The 20,105-nt window shown below is 41.3% G+C and overlaps 1 protein-coding gene across 8 annotated transcripts in view; it reads right to left on the bottom strand.

Annotated features, from left to right (window-relative positions):
• TRIM2 (tripartite motif containing 2) overlaps positions 1-20,105 on the bottom strand; it is a 141,323-nt gene that overhangs the window by 32,575 nt on the left and 88,643 nt on the right. For all 8 annotated transcript variants that reach the window (XM_017498772.2, XM_017498773.2, XM_017498774.2 and 5 more), the window contains exons 4-6: positions 7,893-8,044; positions 6,221-6,401; positions 4,666-5,389 (exon numbers count right to left, since the gene is read on the bottom strand). In XM_017498772.2, coding sequence (XP_017354261.1) covers positions 4,666-5,389; positions 6,221-6,401; positions 7,893-8,044 — 1,057 coding nt within the window. The remainder of the gene's footprint in view (positions 1-4,665; positions 5,390-6,220; positions 6,402-7,892; positions 8,045-20,105) is intronic.

Below are 20,105 nucleotides of genomic sequence, written 5' to 3'. Positions count from 1 at the left end.
AAGCCTGATTTTAAAATAGACAAAGTTTGGCTGGGCATGGTGGTGCATGCCTATAGTCCCAGCTACTCCAGCGGTTGAGATGGGAGAACTGCTTGAGCCCAGAGTTTGAGTTCCGTCTAGGCAACAAGGTGAGACCCCATGTCTTTTTTTTTTTTTGAGACAGAGTCTCACTCTGTCGCTCAGGCTGAAATGCATTGGGGCGATCTTGGCTCACTGCAGCCTCTGCCTCCTGGGTTCAAGTGATTCTCCTGCCTCAGCCTCCCTACTAGCTGGGACTACAGGTGTGCACCACCATATCCAGCTAATTTTTGTATTTTCAGTAGAGATGGGATTTCATCATGTTGGCTAGGCTGGTCTTGAACTTCTGGCCTCAGGCGATCGGCCTACCTCGGCCCCCCAGGGTGCTGGGATTACAGGCATTAGGCACTGGGCCCAGCCCCCATGTCTATTTTTAAAATAAAAATAGGTTCTTTGCCTATTTTTTAAAAAATTTTAAATAGGCAAAGAACCTGAATAGACATTTATCAAAAGAAGACATACAAATGGCCAACCAGTATATCAAAAATGTAATCCCAGCACTTTGGGAGGGTGAAGTGGGTGGATCATGAGGTCAAGAGACTGAGACCATCCTGGCCAACATGGTGAAACCCCACCTCCAGTAAAAATACAAAAATTCGCTGGGTGTGGTGGTGCACGCCTGTAGTCCCAGCTACTTGGGAAGCTGAGGCTGGAACCCAGGAGGCAGAGGTTGCAGTGAGCTGAGATTGCGCCACTGCACTCCAGCCTGGCAATAGAGTGAGATTCCATCTCAAAAAAAAAAAAAAGTAGAACATCACTAATCATCAGGAATATGCAAATTAAAATCACAATGAGATAATACCTCACACCTGTTAGAATAGCTTTTATCAAAAAGACAAAATAAAAAATTAGTGAGGTATGGTGGCACATGCCTGTGGTCCCAGCTACTTGGGGGGCTGAAGTGGGAGGATCTGGAGGTTGAGGCTCACTGCATGTTGAGGTTCATGAGCTCGCCACTGTACTCCAGGGGAAACAGAGTGAGACTCTGTCTCAAAAAAAAAAAATAAAAAAAAAGACAAAATATATCAAGTGTTGGCAGGGATGTGGACAGTGAACACTAGCACAGATTGGTGGGAATGTAAATTGGTACAGCCATATGGAAAGCAGTATAAAAGTCCTTCAAAAAATTAAAAATACAACTATCATATGATCCAGCAATCCCACTACTGGGTATACATCTAAAGAAAATAAAATCAAGATGTCAAAGAGTTATCTGCACCCCCATGTTTCACTGCAGCACTGTTCACAATAGCCAAGATATGGAATCAACCTGAGTGTCCATCAACAAATAAATGAATGGATAAAGAAAACGTGGTATATATACACAACAGAATACCATTCAGCTTCAAAAAAAGAGAAAATCCTGTCATTTGTGATAATATGGGTAAACCAGAAGGACATTATGCCAGGCACAGAATGACAAATACTATGTGATCTCACTTATATATGGAATCTAAAAATGTTGAATTCATAGAAACAGACAGTAAAATAGTGGATACCAGATGCTGGGGAGGGTGGGGATAAAAGGATGGGAGAGAAGTTGGTCAAAAGACAGAAACATTTAGTTAAATAAGAGGGATAAGTTCAAGAGAACTATTGTAAATCATGATGACTGTAGTTAATACATAATGGCCAGGCACGGTGGCTCATGCCAGTAATCCCAGCACTTTGGGAGGCTGAGATGGGCAGATTGTTTGAGCCCAGAAGTTTGAGACCAGCCTGGGCAACATGGAGAGACCTAATCTCTATAAAAAACAAAAACAAAAATTAGCTGGGCTTGGTAGCATGCGCTTGTGGTCCCAGTAACTTGGGAGGCTAAGGTGGGAGGATCGCCTGAGCCCAGAAGGTAGAGGCTACAATGAGCCATGATCACAGTACTGTACTCCAGCCTGGCCAGCAGAGCAAGACCCTGTTTCAACAAGAAAAAAACAAAAAACAATATATTATGTACACTTGAAAGTTGCTGAAAAAGTAGATTGTAAGTGTTCTCACTATATAAAAAAAAGATAAATGTGAGGTAATACACATGTTAGACTGATTTAGCCATTCAACAAGGTATACAGAGATCAAAACATCATGTTGTATACATTTGAAGATTAGGTCTTTGGAGAGGTGATTAAATTAAGATGAGGCTGGTAAATCAGGGCCCTAATCCCATATGATCGGTGACCTTATAAGAAGAGGAAGAGACAGTAGGGGCCGAGTCACAAAGGGATGACCACGTGAGGACAAAGCAGCAAGAAGGTGGCCATCTGCAAGGACAGAGCCCTCAGAGGAAAGCCCTGGAGTTTGGACTTCTAACTCTAAAACAGTCCCAGGTTTTCAGAACCATGAGAAAATAAATGTCTGTCATTTAAGCCACCCAGACTGTGGAATTTTGTTATGGCAGCCTTAGCAAACTAAGATAGCATCTTCGCTTCACTGATAAAATCAGACATCGTACTGCATGCCAGGCACTGTTCTAAGTTCTTTACGAATGTTTACACATTTAAACACCTTTCCAGCAGCGCCAATACACCACTGCGGCTGCATTTCTCAATGGGTAGGAGCAGAGAAGACATATATACCCCCTTGTCCCTGAGGTGGGAGCTGGGGACTCAAAACCCAGACAGTTTGAGCACAGGAAACTCCTGAAAGACATGTCTCTTTTCTCAAGTGGGTGTCAGAGATGATGATGATGACGATGAATAACAATAGTAAAATCTTAGCTACCATTAATTGAGCTCTTACTGTACGCAGGCATGCACCAGGTATATTACAAGAATTCTCTCGTTTCACCTCCCACAGCAACCTTAAGATTTAGGTATTATTGCATTCCCTTTGTTTTACAGAGGAGAAAACATGGTTCAGAAAGGGTAAGCCAGTTGCCCAGCTGGTGAGAAGAATCAGAATTCTGACCCAGATCTGCCCAATTCCAGTTCTGAGTCTTTCACTGCACATGGCCTAGGAAGGTAGACTGCCATCCCTTGGCAGGAGGTGTTGGGGGTGGAAGTTTAAATGGGAAAATGAAGTTGTTCTTCATGCAAGAGGTCAGTGGGGAGCTGGCAAGTTAAGTTTTTTGAAAAGAAAAGGTACTAGGGAGAATCTAAAAGCCTTAACAACTACACGTGCAAAAACAATAGCTCTCATGCATTTAGGTCCTCTGACATGTCAGACATTCAGCTTGGAACTTAGAAGAGTTCAGAAAAGCAGATATTTTTGTATTTTTATTTCATGGACATAGAAATTGAAGTTCAAGGAAGTTGAAAGATTTGCCCTAGGCTCAAATAAGCGGTGGAACCGGAGTGGCAGACCTGGGTGCCTCCCAGTCCTGCATCCACCCAAGCTCGTCCACTCTGCTCTGGTGGAGAATCAAGCCCTGCACCCATATTGCACATCTGGCTGTGAATGTATGAGGCCTTGCATGCTCTAAACAGACAAATTACATATCATATCACAGTCTTTACCAAGATTCAGCCTGAAGCATTAACATAGAGCAGCTCTGCCCAAGAATGTTCCACAGAGCCTTCATTTCCCAAGATCTTCCATGGAAAAAGTTCTATGGTTGGAAGTTTGGATGTGCTACCTGTTATCCCTCTCCTGCCTCAGAGACCCACAATGCACATCAGCAGATTCTAAAGGTTTTAAGAAGTTCTGCAATTAAAAAAAATCCATTTCTTTCATTTAGCCTAAGGTTTCCCCAATTTATTTGAACCACAGAACTGCTTTTCTACATGTGCCAGCTAATATACAGTGAGCACCCTTTTGGAGATACTGCAGTGCTAGACAGAAGAGAAAGGAAGAGAAGTCTGCTGGAGGTACTCTTTGAAACTAACTAAAATGCAGACTTTTCTCCCCTTGGGAGTTATCAAGCCACTTGCTGTTTACATTTAGTTGTTTTCTACTGAGAACATAGTTTAAAAAGAGAGAGACCATAAATCAGAGGAGGGAAGGACTACTTGCATTCCTAACTCTCTTGGCTCATCCTGCACCTTCTGGCTTCCACCCCAACCCCACCTTAACCCCATACTTTCTTCAAGTTTCCACCCCTCCTCCTCTCTTGGGGCTGCTCTCCAGCTACACACAGCTGGAGGTGACTGCAACTTGCCATGCACACTGCCCCCTCCCTCCTGCAATGTAGAAGCAATGACAAGAAGGCATCAGACACTCTGCCCACCATACAGCCTCAGCTCTGGCACAAGAAGACACTCCCAGGAAAGAGGTACATTGAGGGGGAGGGGGAGGGATTGCCAATTTTTCCTTTAAGATTTTCAGATTATAGGTGCTATGATTTTTCTGTTTCTCTTTTAGCTTATTTTCAGCTTGTCATTTCCTACCATGAATTTGCAGTACTTGTGTCTTAAGGAGGAGGAAGAACAGAAAGGAGGGAGTCGGGAGGAGATAGGAGGAGGAGGAGAAGGAAATATCATCTCTGGAGGAGACTGCATAAGCTCGACTAACAAAATATATCAAATTTGGTAGCAATACATCTCCCAACACCTGCAGGTAGAGTTCTGGGCTGCAGGGTTGCTATTTGCAATGACACGTGCCCAGTCACCCCTTAACCAGCGCCAGCTCAGGCGTCAAGTGCAGAAGCCCTCTCCTTACCCACTCGAAAGATCAAATCATCTTCGATGGGATTCTCTTTTCGTTTTCCAGTGCTATACATGCTTGCGGGTCTTTTCACAGCTTTCTGCTTGACGTGGCCGCTGCCCGGGGACTTGACGCGCCTCTTCACACCTTCAGTGGTGGGAGACACATCAGCAGATCGGATCACTTTCAGCTTAAACGGGCTGCCTCGGATGTGCTGGTCATAGAGCCTCAGAGACAGGGTGAAGTCCCCTTCCTTCTGGACAGTGTACAAAAACTCATAGGTGCCGTTCTTGTTGTCCAGGATCTCCCCGTCTGCCACGCTCCCGTCAGGGGTGCTCAGTTCGGCGGTGAGGTAGGCGTTGCCGGTTTTGCACAGCTCACCGTCTTTGTCCTTGGTGGTGATGGTGACAGACATGGGCTGCCCGATGATGGTCTGCCGCAGCCCCTCGCCCGTGGCCACCGTCTCCGAGGCGACGGCGTTGGTGGTTAAGATCGTCCCGAGATTGTGGATGGACTTCTTCAGCCCCTCTGTTTCCACGATGAAATCCAGCTGGTCGTTCTCCCGCGGGTGCAATGGGAAGTCCTGGTCGGCCAGTTCGTTCAGCTTCTCGCTCATCTGTTTCTTCACGAGCAGCACCTCGGTCTCTGTGCCATGGTTGAGGGCCTGCGCTGTGAAGTTGCTGCAGCTCTTGATGCTCTCCTGCCCCTGGAGCAGAGTATCCAGCTGCGACTGGAGGACCTGCGGGAAAACGGCAGGCCTGGTGAGCGCGTACCACAGGGAGGGGCCCAGCCCGGGGCAGTGCCCTCCCCCGGCGAGGAGGAGGCTCTGCACTCGCCCACGCAGGTGGCTCTGAGCAAGCGGTGTTTCAGTCAACCCAGGGAACCCAGTGCTAATGCAATGTCTTAAACTGCATTCCCAGTACCTTCTCAAGGTTTCCCTTCCGCCTCGCCCTGTCCCTTCCACACATGTATTTCTTGGCTCATGTGTTTTGGAGAGGGGAGAACAGAAACATCGCTACCAAGAGCATGGCAGACAAATTGCTATGCCTGACATCTGAAATATTCATTATTCAATATCTTTCCCCAGTGTCCAGAGCTTCCCCATCACCACCTGAAGGAACAGGAACTAAACAAACGAAAACTCTTCACACTCTTCACGCCTGAGTATCAGAGGCTTTTCATTCCTGTTTTGTGAACAGATATGCAGAGTTAAACAAAGGGTGCAGTCAGGGTTCCTTTAGAAGTTGACTAACAGGTTGGTGTGGGTGAGAGAGCAATTAAGAAACTATTTCACATTATAACTGAGGAAGCAAACCAATCCAGTTTAACTCTAAATCCTAAAAGCATTACATTATATTCAACCTTGCCTCTTGTCAAATTATAAACTGGTACTTAAAGTCATAGAGTCATCAAATTTTGCTGAAAATAGCTGGATATTACATTAAGTGAAAACTATAGTTTACTATACAATAATGACACTTAAGGACCCCTTTTTGCTACCAGGAAACAATAACTAGTGCCCTAGGATATCAGGTATCTTATATGACATCTGTGATGGTTCTGGTCTTACTTTGTGTTTGACGCCATAGTTGACTTCCAGTTCCATAAGCAAAACACTCTTGCGCACATTTAAAGTCTTCTGGAGCTCATCAAAGGTGGAATGAATGTCATCCACGATGCTGGCCTTTTGGTTGGTTAACTGATGAATGATTTCCGAAATGAACTGAAGAGCAGAATCTATTTCTGGGAGCCTGGTGGACAGTTGTTAAAGGTTGTTATTTAACATCAGTCTGGAAATATTCTAAGATCTATCTACATACATTTTGTTTAAAAAAGATTTATATGCCTTTCATCATCTTTAAAAAACAATTACCAGGCTGGGCTTGGTAGCTCATGCCTGTAATCCCAGCACTTTGGGAGGTCGACGCCAGCGGATCACGAGGTCAGGATATCCAAACCATCCTGGCCAATATGGTGTAACCCCGTCTCTACTAAAAAACACAAAAACTAGCTGGGTGTGGTGGTGTACGCCTGTAATCCCAGCTACTTGGGAGGCTGAGGCAGGAGAATCGCTTGAACCCAAAAGGCAGAGATTGCAGTGAGCCGGGATCATGCCATTGCACTCCAGCCTGGTGACAGAGCAAGACTCCATCTCAAAAAAATAAAAATAAAAATAAAATAACCAGAGAACAGAATGAGTAAGATGTGACATAATTACTGCCTTAGAGAGAAGAGACTTTGTCTCTTTAGAGAAATCAAAATGGTCAATTTCAAGCGACCCTCAATCGTCCAATCTTAGTAATTAATTAAGGGTATAAAGACTTGAGGATCTCTGAAAAGCCATTCTGGCCAGGTAGTTATTTTTTGCAGGGGGCCGTCTGGTGTAATGTAGGATGTTTAACAGCATCCTGTGCTCTACTAGATGCCAATAGCTCTTCCTGCCCTGCCTCCCACCCACCTGCCCCAGCCAAAACACATAGTTATAATACCAAAAATGTCTCCAGGCATTGCCAAATGGCTGAGAATCACTATTTTAGATAGCTGTATCTTTCCCACTATCTACATAAAATACTTATCCAAACTCAGTTTTTCAAGAACGTCTCATAAGTTTCCAAGTTCTCCGAATTACTGCAGAACCACCACACTTTTCTCACGACAGCTATCAGTGGAAAGATTTATTTGTCTACTTTTCTGCAGGCTGCTCATTTCCTCTCTTTGGTCTTTCTCATGTACCACTCAACCTACTCTGGTCCTTCATTTCTGTGCCAAAGAAGGAACTTGGAAGCAGGAAAACAAAGAAAATTAGCAATCACTGCTCAAGACCATTTTGCAGAGCTCAAACAGAAAGGAGCCAATCACAGCCAACAAAATGATCTGTATGTGTGTCAGGAACAGGAGGTAAGGAAAGCTCCTCAGAGAGCCTGGTCTAAGGGATGAATTTCAGAACTCTGCTGAAAGCAGATTCTTCAAGTGTACTTTAATTCATTTAATTATACTTAGGTACTGAAACAAAAATGCCACTCATAGCATAATGAGGTTGGAGTTTTACCACCAGGCAGAGGACAACCTTCATCACTCATTAGTTTATGACAACAGATCTGTGATCAAAGAACTTATTTACAACACAAAGCCTGATACCTCAAGGGAAATATGAACCTACTATTGCACCTAGACAAGACGCCATGAGGCCAGGACTCAAGTACAGGCAGCCAGTTAGAGGTCTGTGGAAGGGGTCCCCCCACCTTTTGTTGACAGCGTCCAGCTGAACCTGGAGCGAGGCCTTGTGCTGCTCAACCACGTCCTTGAGTGGAACTGTGGGGTGCTCCGCGTGCTCCCCCTCCGTGCACTCCCGACACATGGCAGTCTCACAGGACTGGCAGTAAAATTCCATCACCTGTGGATAACACAAGAAAAGTTCCTGGTTCTGGGCCATGGGTTGAGGGTTTACTCTACACTAAGCACTTGCCTTGCAGTCTCTCATAATTAAATGAGAGCCACTCCAGAAGTTCAGCATTATCAAGTCCAGCTTCACAGGAGAAAAGGAAGGATACATTTTTATGTGATGGGTCTTAGAAGTGGAGCTGACTTCTAAGCTGCTGCCATAACCATAAAACCAGCTTTTGGGTACCCACTCCCCTAAGGCAGAACAGTATAGGGCTGTGGTGCTCAAACATTTTGATCTCAGGATCCCATAATAATCTTTAAAAATTATTGAGGACTTCAAAAGAGCTTTTGTGTATGTGGGTTATGTTTATAGATATTTCTTATATTAAAACTTGAAACTAGGCTGGGTGCAGTGGCTTATGCCTATAGTCCCAGCACTTTGGGAGGGTGAGGCTGGAGGATTACTTTAGGCCAGGAGTTCAAGACCAGCCTGGGAAACAGAGTGAGACTCTGTCTCTACAAAAAATTTAAAAATTATTATTTAATCAAATTTTAAAGTATTTAAAAGTATTTAATGTATTAAAAGTAGTAATACACCCATTAAATGTTAATGTGAATAATGTAATTTATGAAAATAAATATATTGTGAATATATTTAAGAATGGCATTGTTTTCCATTTTTGTAAATATCTGCAGTGTCTGGCTTCACAGAAGATAGCGGGAGTCTTGTCTCCGCTTCTGCATTCAGTCTGTTGTGATAGCACACATCACATTACCTGTGGAAAATTACACTCTACACTCTTGATAGAATGACAGTGAAAAGGAAAATAATGTCTTCATATGATTATGAATATGGTATTGACCTTAAAGACTGCTTGAAAATGTCTTGGGACCCACAAGGGTTCCTGGACCACACTTTGAGAACTGCTACTTTTGGCTAAGAGATTTATCCAAATAAGAAGTCTGGACTGGGCAGTGTGCACCCTGGCTTCACCACTTATTTAGCTGAATGACCTTGGACAAATTTTCAGCCTCACTGTGTCTCAATTTCTGGCTCTGTCAAATGGAGACAGTGATAGTAACCTACTTCATAGGGCTGCTATGAGGAATAGGTAGGTTAGTATGCCCGAAGAACTCAGATGGCACCTGGCTTTGGTACCTAGTAAGTTCTTAATACGTTTTCGTGCTGTGAGGATGATGATAATGGTGATGATGGCATCATTTGCTTACATGAAAATAAAAAAATCTTATCCTGACAACGATGAACTGTCAGTAACAATATAATATAAAGCCAGAAAGTTAGCTTTCTTGTAGAGGTATTACTGTGTTTTCTCAGATGGAAATGTTTTCCAGTTTTCAATTTTCAAAGCACTTTTAGGAGGAACTTTTTCTTGATATACAACACAATATAGAAAAGGGCATATATCTTAATGCAGCTTGATGGATTTTCACAAAGTGAAGGCAGTCACCAAATCACTTTTATTTATATACAATTTATGAAATATTCATAAGATTTTAAATTCCCGAGCCCAGGAACTCTCCCACCCAGAGCCTAGATAATATCATTCATCTAGCAGCTATTCAATAAGACTGCTGCATGACTGAATGAGAGGAGGCTCTTAGCCATGATTCCGGTGGCATGTGTAAGACCAACCAAAGGACACCTCCTTCCTCACTAAGATTCACTGTGTTATCTAGTGCTTTCTGGAGAAGATCCTCCTAGGAATAAAGCACTCAGTTTACTCATACTACATGTGTTTTGGAAACAATCTTTTCTGGTGAACCAAATTCAGATAAAAGTCCTTCAAACCATGTCCAAGATAATTTCAAGTTAGAGGTTTAGAAAGACACTTTTCTTTTTTTTTTTTTTGAGATGGAGTCTTGCTCTGTCACCCCGGCTGGAGTGCAGTAGTGAGATCTTGGCTCACCACAACTTCCGCCTCCTGGGTTCAAGCGATTCTCCTGCCTCAGCCTCCCAAGTATCTGAGATTATAGGCACCCGCCATCACACCCTGCTAATTTTTGTAATTTTAGTAGAGAGAGGTTTCACCATCTTGGCTAGGCTGGTCTCAAAGTCCTGACCTTGTGATCCACCACCCTCAGCCTCCGAAAGTGCTAGGATTACAGGCGTGAACCACTGTGCCCAGTGGCACTTTTTTTTTGGTCATATGAAGATGTAATTTCATGTACTTTGCTCCTCTGCAGGCCTTTTAGGAACAGGCTTGAAACATCATTTGCAAGTTTCCTTTATGCATTCTCTGCTCAAAAACATTTCTCAGCTGGATGCAGTGGCTCACGCCTGTAATCCCAGCACTTTGGGAGGCCAAGGCAGGAGGATCATTTGAGGCTACGAGCTCAAGACCAGCCAGGGCACCACAGCAAAGCTCTGTCTCTACAAAAAAAAATTTTTTTAAATTAACCAGACATGGTGGCACACACCTGTAGTCCCAACTACTCAGGATGCTGAGGGAGGATGACTGTTTGAGCTTGGGAGTTTGAGATTGCAGTGAGCCATGACTGTGCTACTGCACTCCAGCCTGGGTATCAGAGCAAGGCCCTACTTCAGAAAGGAAAACAGTATTCACATTTCTCATTAAAATATGTTTTAATAAACAAATTCAAATGAAAATTCAAATATCCCACAGAAAGACTACAATACTGGTCATTTACACCTTATTTTAGTACAAGTCTGGTACAATCCAGCAGAAAGCATAGCTTATAGAAGCTGTTCCGTAATTATTTGCTGAGTGACTATATGAGCTAAGGGGTACTTCTACGGGAAGACGGTACTTTAAGATCCATTTGGGTATTTTACCATATTGCTTGCCTTCCTGTGTTCAGGAAATAGAATTATCTAAAACTATATGCAGTGTTAGCAAATAACTTGGTAACAATATATAAGCCTCATATCATAAATATTTTACTTATTATTTAAAAGAATTCTTAATCCTAGAGGTTTCCTGTTTTTCAAAGGGCTGGCAGAAGGCCCTTTGAAATGAGCACTCCTCACTAAATTCTGAGATTTCCTTTGGAAAAATCTCATCCCCTAGGGTTTGTGAAACATAATTCCTATGAAGGCTGAGCTTCTTTATTACTTCATGCCTTCAGCCAAAGGTGGTTTGCTTTTACAAGAACATTTTATTTCTAGATTATATATAACTAGATTAGCATTTACTAATATTTCATCTTCACGGTCAGTGTTCAGGAAGTCTCTTTAAAGCAGGTTGTCACTGTCAGTCATATGTACCAGTGAACATCCCAAAAATAGAATGTGAAAAGACTTCTTTCCTCAGGTTATGCAGGGTGTTGGGGTGAATATAAGTGTGTGGACTAAGGGAATATGCCACATTAACAGTGCTTACTCAATCCGGTGGCACTCTTCCCAAACCAATCTAGGCCAAGACTGAGTTCCCACATCTTCACTGGAAGAAGGGAGCATGGCCTCATGTCTAGAATGGGTCTGGACCAAAGGCAAATTTTACTTGGGAATCAGTGTGCATATTGTATTCAGAAGCTGCAAATACTATACCATATTTGTTGCATTTTCTGGCCTGAATTGAAGTTCCCCAGCAGTGTAAGAAGTGAGATGACAAAGAATACTCATTGGAAGAGAGAAAAGGATGCAAAATAATATGGAGTCACCAAAAATATAAAAATTCGCAAGACCAGAGTTCATCAAGTATGAAAAATGATCAGCACCCATTACTATTATTATCCTTCTTTTTAATTCTTTTTTTTTTTGAGACAGAGTTTTGCTCTTATTGCCTAGGCTAGAGTGCAATGGCAGAATCTCTGCCCACCGCAACCTCTGCCTCCCAGGTTTAAGTGATTCTCCTGCCTCAGCCTCCCGAGTAGCTGGGATTACAAGCATGTGCCACACGCCTGACTAATTTTGCATTTTTAGTAGAGACAGGGTTTCTCCATGTTGGTCAAGCTGGTCTTGAACTCCCAACCTCAGGTGATCCACCAGCCTCAGCCTCCCAAAGTACTTGGATTACAGGTGTGAGCCACCACGCCCAGCCTTAATTCATATTTTTAAATGATTGCAGGGAAGTGATGTTACTAAAAACAGCAGCATAAGAAAATCTGTCATATTACTAGTTGGTAGCTAATCTTCTGGAACAGACTTCAGTAGCCACATATGACAAAAAAATACAAACTTTTCAAAATTAATTCTATTGGATAATGAGTAGGACATGCAAAAATATAAAATAGTTGGTTTAGAAAAGTCACCAAACAACAACAGTGAAAACTATAATAAGCATCAACAACCCTAGGGACGGGAGAAGCTCATTTGCAGAATTGCCACATTATAATATTTTAAATGTTCAGTTTCCATTAGGAAAAAAGTAAGGCATCAAAAAAAGAGGACAAGGGTCTCAAATGGAATCAAATTAATTAATAGGCACTTTCCCTGAAGAAGACAAGATTGGACTTACTAGACTTGAAGGCTTTGATATATGCTTACAGAGCTAATGGAAAACATATATAAAGAACTATATCTCACTAAATGGAGAATATTAATATTATTTTTTAAAAGCCAAATAGAAATATTGTAGGGTTGAAAAATATAACTGTAATGAAAAATTCACTAGAAAAGTTCCACAGAAAATTCAGCCAGGAAGAAGCATTAGTTAACTTGAAGATAGGGCTATTGAGATTATATAGTCTGTGGAGCAGAAAAAAAGGGGGGGAAGAAAAAGTAACAAAACCTAAGAGGCCCGTCAAGTAAACCAGATATACCTAATGAGAGTCCCAGAAGGAGAGGAAGAGAGAAAGGGAAAGAAGTAATATTTGTAAAAGTAATGGCTGGAAACTCCCCGAATTTGATAAAAAACACAAATCTACACATCCAAAAAACTTAATGATCTCCAAACAGGAAACTCAAAGAGATTCAAACCAAGAAACAGTATAATTAAACTATAAAAAGACAAAAACAAAAAGAGAATCTTGAAAGCAGCAAGAGAGAGGTGACTCATCATGTACAAGAAACACTCCATAAGCAGATTTTTTAATAGCAGATTTCTCATCAGAAACTCTGGAGGCCAGAAATCAATGGGGTAACATATTCAAAGTGCTGGAAAAAAAAAAAATCTGACAAACAAGAATTTTATATCTGGCAAAACTATCCTTCAAATATGAAGGAAAAACTAATACACTACCAGAAATACAAAAACTGAGTGTCTGTTGCTAGTATACCTGCCCTACAAGATATGCCAGGGGATTCCTGCAAGCTGACCTGATTTGATACACTACAAAGTAACTTGAGTCCACATGAAAAAATAAGGAAAACAGGTAAAGGTCACTACATAGATAAATATAAAGGTCAGTATTAATGTATTTTTGGTTTCTAACTCCTACCCTATATAAAATAAAACTGCATAAAACAGCATAATCTATCATTACAAACATATATAGATGAGCATACAACATATAAATATAAGCTAAAAGCCGGGTGCAGTGGCTCATGCCTGTAATCTCAGCACTTTGGGAGGCCGAGGCAGGCAGATCATCTGAGGTCAGGAGTTTAAGACCAGCCTGGCCAACATGGTGAAACCCCGTCTTAAAAAAAAGAAAGAAAAGAAAAAAGTATATCAGCTAAAAGAAGCAAGGAGTTTATATACTATTGAAATTATGTTGGTATTAATTTGAATTAAATGGTTATAAGCAAAAATGTTAATTATAACCCTCGGGGCAAACAATAAATAAAAATAAAAATATGTATAGTAAAAGAAATGAGAAGGGAATCAAACTGGTACACTAGAAACTATTAAACATAAAAGAAGGTAGTAATGAAGGAATAGAGGAACAAAAAGATATGCCGTACAGAAAAAAATAGTAAATGGTAAAAGGAAAGAAAGCCTTCCTTTTCAGTAATTAAGTTAACTAATTTAAATGGATTAAACTCTCCAATCAAAGGGCTAAGTGGCAATCCCAATCACTGGCAGAGTGGGTTGAAAACACAATCCAACTATATGCTCTCTATAAGAGACTCATTTTAGACCCAAAGACCCAAATAGGTTGAAAGTGACAGGATGGGCCAGGTGTGGTGTCTCATGCCTGAAATCCCAGCACTTTGGGAGACAGACACAGGAGCCTTGTTTGAGTTCAGGAGTTCAAGACCAGCTTGAGCAACTTAGTGAGAGACTCTGTCTATTAAAAAAATACAAAACTTAGCTGAGCAAGTGGCATACACCTGTAGTCCTGGCTACTCAGGAGGCTGAGGCAGGAGTATCACTTGAACCCAAGAGTATGAGGCTGCAGTGAGCTATGATCATGTTACTGTGCTCAAGCCTGAGAAACAGAGCAAGACCATCTCTTAAAAAAAAAAAGAGAGAAAGAAAGGAAAAAAAAAAAGTGAAAGAATGAAAAAAATATTTCATGTAAATGGTAACCAAAAGGGAGCTAGAGTGGCTATGATTATGTCACTGCACTCCAGCCTGAGAAACAGAGCAAGACCATCTCTTAAAAAAAAAAAAATAGAGAGAGGGCCAGGTGCGGTGGCTCATGCCTGTAATCTCAGCACTTTGGGAGGCCGAGGCAGGCAGATCACCTGAGGTCAGGAGTTCATGACCAGCCTGGCCAACCCCGTCTTTAAAAAAAAAAAAGAGAGAGAGAGAGAAAGGGAAAAAAAAAGAAAGTGAAAGAATGAAAAAATATATTTCACGTAAACTGTAACCAAAAGGGAGCTAGAGTGGCTATTCTATTATCAGACAAAATAGACAAGACAAAAGTTGGATAGTATATAATTAACAGAAAGGACATTATAAAATTGATAAAACTTTAGTTAGACTGACCAGAGAGAGAGAGAGGTTGCAGGGAGGGAGTTGGAGAGAGAGAAGTCTCAAATTACAAAACTCAGGAAGAAAAGTGATGGGGAAATTACTACTGACATCACGGAAATAAAAAGGATTATAACAGAATACTATGGATAGTTTTATGCCAACACATTGAATAACTTAGATGAAATGAACAAATTCCTAAAAACACGCAAACTACCAAAACTGACATGAAGAAATACAAATTCTGAATAGACCTATGATACGTAAGGAGATTGAATCAATAGCTGGGAAACGTCCATAAAAAAGCCCAGGACCAGATGGCTTCACTGGTGAATTCAACCAAATATTTAAAGAGCTAACACCAATCTTTCTTGAACTCTTCAAAAAAATAGAGGAGGTTCGGGCGGAATACTTTTAACTCATTCTATTAGGCCAGTATTTCCTTGACACCAAAGCCAAAGATACCACAAGAAAGTTACAAACCAATAACCCATAATAATTCATATAGATAAAAAAATTCTTAACAACATGCTAGTAGACTGAATCCAGCTATATATTAAAGAGAATATACATCATGAGCAGGTGGGATTTATCCCAGGAATGCAAAGGTAGCTCACCTAGACAATTAATGTAAGTATACATCACATTAATAGAATAAAAGAATAAAAACCTCATTATCATCTCAATTAATGTGGGAAAAGCATTTAACAAAATCCAACATTCTTTCAGGCCAAACTAGAAATAGAGGGGAACATCCTCCTGCTGATAAAGAGCATCTATAAAAAACCCACAGCTAACATCATATTTAATGGTAACCCCGAAGATCAAGAACAAGAGGATATTCACTCTCATCACTTCTAGTCAACAATATACTGAAGGTGCTGACCAGGGCATTTAGGCAAGAAAAAGAAATAAAATGCACCCAAATTGGAAAGGAAGAATTAAGAATTTCTCTATACAGAGATGACATGACCTTATATACAGAAAATCCTAAAGAATACACACACACACACACACACACACACACACACACACACACACACACGATTAGAGCTAATAAATGAATTCAGCAAAGTTGCAGGACACAAGATTAACAAACAAAAATCAGTTGTATTTCTATGCACTAACAATGAAAAATCCAAAAGTGAAATTAAGAAAACAATTCCAGACCAGGCATGATGGCTCATGCCTATAATTCCAGAACTTTGGGAGGCTGAGGCAGGAGGATTGCTTACCCCAAGACCAGGCTGGCAAATACAGTGAGACCCGTCTCTATCTAAAAAAAAAAAAAATCCATTTACGATAGTATGAAAAAGAATATAACATAGCTGAAAATAAATTTAACCAAGGAGTGCAAGACTTGAATACTGAAAACTACTGAATACCAAAACAATCTTGAAAAAGAACAAAATGGAGGATTCCTAGTCACCAATTTTAAAACTGACTATAATGCTACAATAATAAAAACAATGTAGTATTGGCATAAGAATAGGCATAGAGATCAATGGAATAAAATGGGAAATATAGAAATAAGCCCATATATGTATGGTCAATTGATTTTGACAAGGGCGTCAAGACAACTCAATGGGAAAAATAGCCTTTTCAACATATTATGCTGAGGTGACTGGAAATACGCATGTACAAGAATAAATCCTTCCTTCAAACCAAATACAAAAATTAATTCAAGATACATAAAAGACTTAAATGTAAGCTAAAACTATAAAAATCTTACAAGGAAACAAGGGTGAATCTTCATGACCTGGAATTCAGCAATGGATTCTTAGCTATGACACCAAAAGCACAAGAAACAGAAGAAAAAAATAGAGAAAGTAGGCTTCATTAAATTAAAAACGTTTGTGAATCAAAGGACACTACTAAAAAAGTGAAAAGCAACTCCACAAAATGGGAGAAATTATTTGCTAGTCATATATCTGATAACGGTATAATATCCAGAACATATTAAAAATTCTACAACTCAACAACAAAAAGATAAACAATTCAAAAATGGGCAAAGGACTTGAACAGACTTTCTCCAAAGAAGACATACAAATGGTCAATTAGCACATGAAAATGCAATCAGCATTGTTAATCATTTGGCAAATGCAAATCAAAACCACAACAAGGCCTGGTTAGGTGGCTCATGCCTGTAATCCCAGTACTTTGGGAGGCTGAGGCTGGCAGATAACTTAAGGCCAGGAATTTGAGACCAGCCTGACTAACACAGTGAAACCCTGTCTCTACTAAAAATACAAAAAAATTGCTGGACGTGGTGGTAGGCGCCTATAATCCCAGCTACTCAGGAGGCTGAGGCAAAAGAATTGCTTGAGCCCAAGAGTTAGAGGTTGCAGTAAATGGAGTTCACCTCACAGCACTCCAGCCTGGGTGACAGAGTGAGACTCTGCCTAAAAACAAAAAAACAAAACAACAACAACAACAAAATACCAGGCTGGGTGCAGTGGCTCATACCTGTAATCCCAGAACTTTGGGAGGTTGAGGAGGGCAGATCATCTGGGGTTAGGAGTTCACCAGGTTAAGACCAGCCTGGCCAACATGGTGAAACCCTGTCTCTACTAAAATAAAATACAAAAATTAGCCAGGCGTGGTGGTGCACACTTGTAATCCCAGCTACCCAGGAGGCTGAGGCAGGAGAATTGCTTGAACCCAGGAGGAGAGGCTGCAGTGAGCTGAGACTGCACTCCAGCCTGGGCGACAGAGTAAGACTCTGCTTAAAAAAAAACCAGTTGGTGGTTCCTTAAAAAGTTAAACATAGAATTACCATATGGTCCAGCAATTCCACTTTTAGGTACATACCCAGGACAATTGAAAGCATATGTCCACACAAAAACATGTACGTGAATGTTCACAGCAGCATTATTCATAATAGCCAGAAAGTGGAAACAACTCAAAAGTCCATTAACTGATGAATGGATCAATCAATTGTGGTATATCTATATAATGGAATATTATTTAGCCATAAAAAGAGTACTAATATACTAAAACATGGATGAACCTTGAAAACATGATAGAGGCCAGACTCTAAAACTCACATATTGTATGATTCCATTTATATCAAATGTCCAAATCCAGAGACAGAATGCAGGCTGATGGTTGCTAGGGATTAGTGGGACAAGGGAGTACGAGGCGACTGCCTAATGGGCATGGAGTTTCTTTTCGGGATGATGAATATGTTCTGGAATTTAGACAGTGGTGACGTTTGCACAGCTTTGTGACTATACTTAAAATCACACTAATTGTACTTTTTTAAATGGTTGAGACCTGGTGCAGTGGCTCACTTGTGTAATCCCAGCACTTTGGGAGGTTCTGGCAGGAGGATCCCTTGAGCCTAGGAGTTCAAGACCAGCCTGGGCAACATAGCAAAACCCCATCTCTTAAAAAAAAAAAAAAAAAAGAAATTAGCTGGATGTGGTGGCATGCACCTGTAGTCCCAATTACTCGGGAGGCTAAAGTGGGAGGATCACTTGAGCCTGGGAGGTTGAGGCTGCAGTGAGCCATGATCATGCCACTGCACTCCAGCCTGGGTTACAGAGTGAGGCTTTGTCTCTAAAAAAAAATTAAAAATTAAAAAAAAATCATTTAAAAAAAAAAACAAGCCAGGCTTGGTGCCTCATACCTGTAATCCCAGCACTCTGGGAGGCTGAGGCAGGCAGACTGCTTTAGCCCAGGAATTTGAGACCAGCCCGGGTGACAGAGTAATATCCTGTCTCAAAACAAACAAACAAACTGGTTGAAATGTTAAACTTCATGTGATGTGAATTTTGTTTTTAATTGTGGATTTATGTATTTATTTACTTTTGTAGACACCGGGTCTCACTTTGTTGTCCAGGTATGTCGCAAACTCCTGGCCCCAAGTGATCCTCCTGCCTTGACCCCCCAAAGTGAGCCACCAAGCTCAGCCCAAATTTTACTTCAGAAAAAAAAAAAAAAAAAAAAATAGATCACAGCTTTGAAGAGACAGCAGCAGACCTGGATTATTATTCCTAGTTCAATATCTTAAATGTGTCCTGGGAGCAAAGGCCTTAAAATGATTTTGAGGTATCAATAGCTAGTCGTTCTCAATGGCTTGTGCTTGGGTTCTGACAGCTTTGGTTCAAGCTGAGAGCTAATTGTGTGGGGTGTGTAATTCTGCTGAGCTCATCCATTTCATCCATCTCTAGTGAGATGATGCTGGTGCTCCCAGGGGTGGGTGGGCAGGCCAAAAGCCAGGATGAGCTTGTTGTTGATGGATAGTCACCGTTTATGTCCATCAGAACAGAATGGCAAGATTGTATGCATTCCTAATGTGCAAAAAGGATGGTCAGGGGCTTGCAGCCAACCCTGAGGCTTCTTAAGGGCACTGACAGTTGATCCTGATATGGAGGTAGAAACTGTTAGGGGCAGGACAGTCTTAATGAGAACCTCTCCTTTGCACCTTTGACACCCTTGATGATAACATGCCTAAAGAACCAATAACAGGATTTAATGATCATTTGTGTTCTCAGGACCATGAGTGTCTGCTTTAGGTTCGAAGAACCTTTTAGATTACTGACGATTCTTCTTTTTCTTTTGTATGTGAACAATGCCACCATGGCAGTTTAATTAGAAAACAGGCAGTGTCACAGCACTTAAAGTTGATGACAGGCTTTCATCCATTGGTGCTAATCAGCATCAGGCAGTGGGAATGGCAGCACCCTGCTTTACTGTTAATGACTTGATTTTATTAACCTTCAGACGCTTGGATTGTTTTTTAAGATTTACTCACAGCAACTAACTGCAGCAATTTATCTGGAATATTGCATGCATTTGGCTTGAATACGCAATGAAGACTTCTGTTTCAAAACAGCAGCAGTGAACTTCTACAATCTATAATCAAACAATAGAATGATTTAAGGCACATGCTGCTAATTTTCCAAGCATTCCTGCTCCCTAGTGTTGCACATTTAGATTATTTCCAATTTTTTATATTTATCCTCCACTCTAGCTATTTCCTTAGAAATATTTCCACTAGGCCGGGCACAGTGGCTCACACCTGTAATCCCAGCACTTTGGGAAGCCGAGGCGGACGGATCACCTGAGGTCAGGAGTTCGAGACTAGCCTGGCCAATATGGTGAAACTCCATCTCTACTAAAAATACAAAACTTAGCCGGGCATGGTAGCATGCACCTGTAATCCCAACTACTCGGGAGGCTGAGGCAGGAGAATCGCTTGAACCCAGGAGGCAGAGGTTGCAGTGAGCGGAGATTGCATCACAGCACTCCAGCCTGGGCGACAGAGTTAGACTCCGTCTCAAA

This window comes from Cebus imitator, unplaced genomic scaffold (genome assembly GCF_001604975.1).
Source record: "Cebus imitator isolate Cc_AM_T3 unplaced genomic scaffold, Cebus_imitator-1.0 Scaffold251, whole genome shotgun sequence".
NCBI lineage: Eukaryota > Metazoa > Chordata > Mammalia > Primates > Cebidae > Cebus > Cebus imitator.
This window is presented reverse-complemented; position numbering and strand designations above follow the sequence as displayed.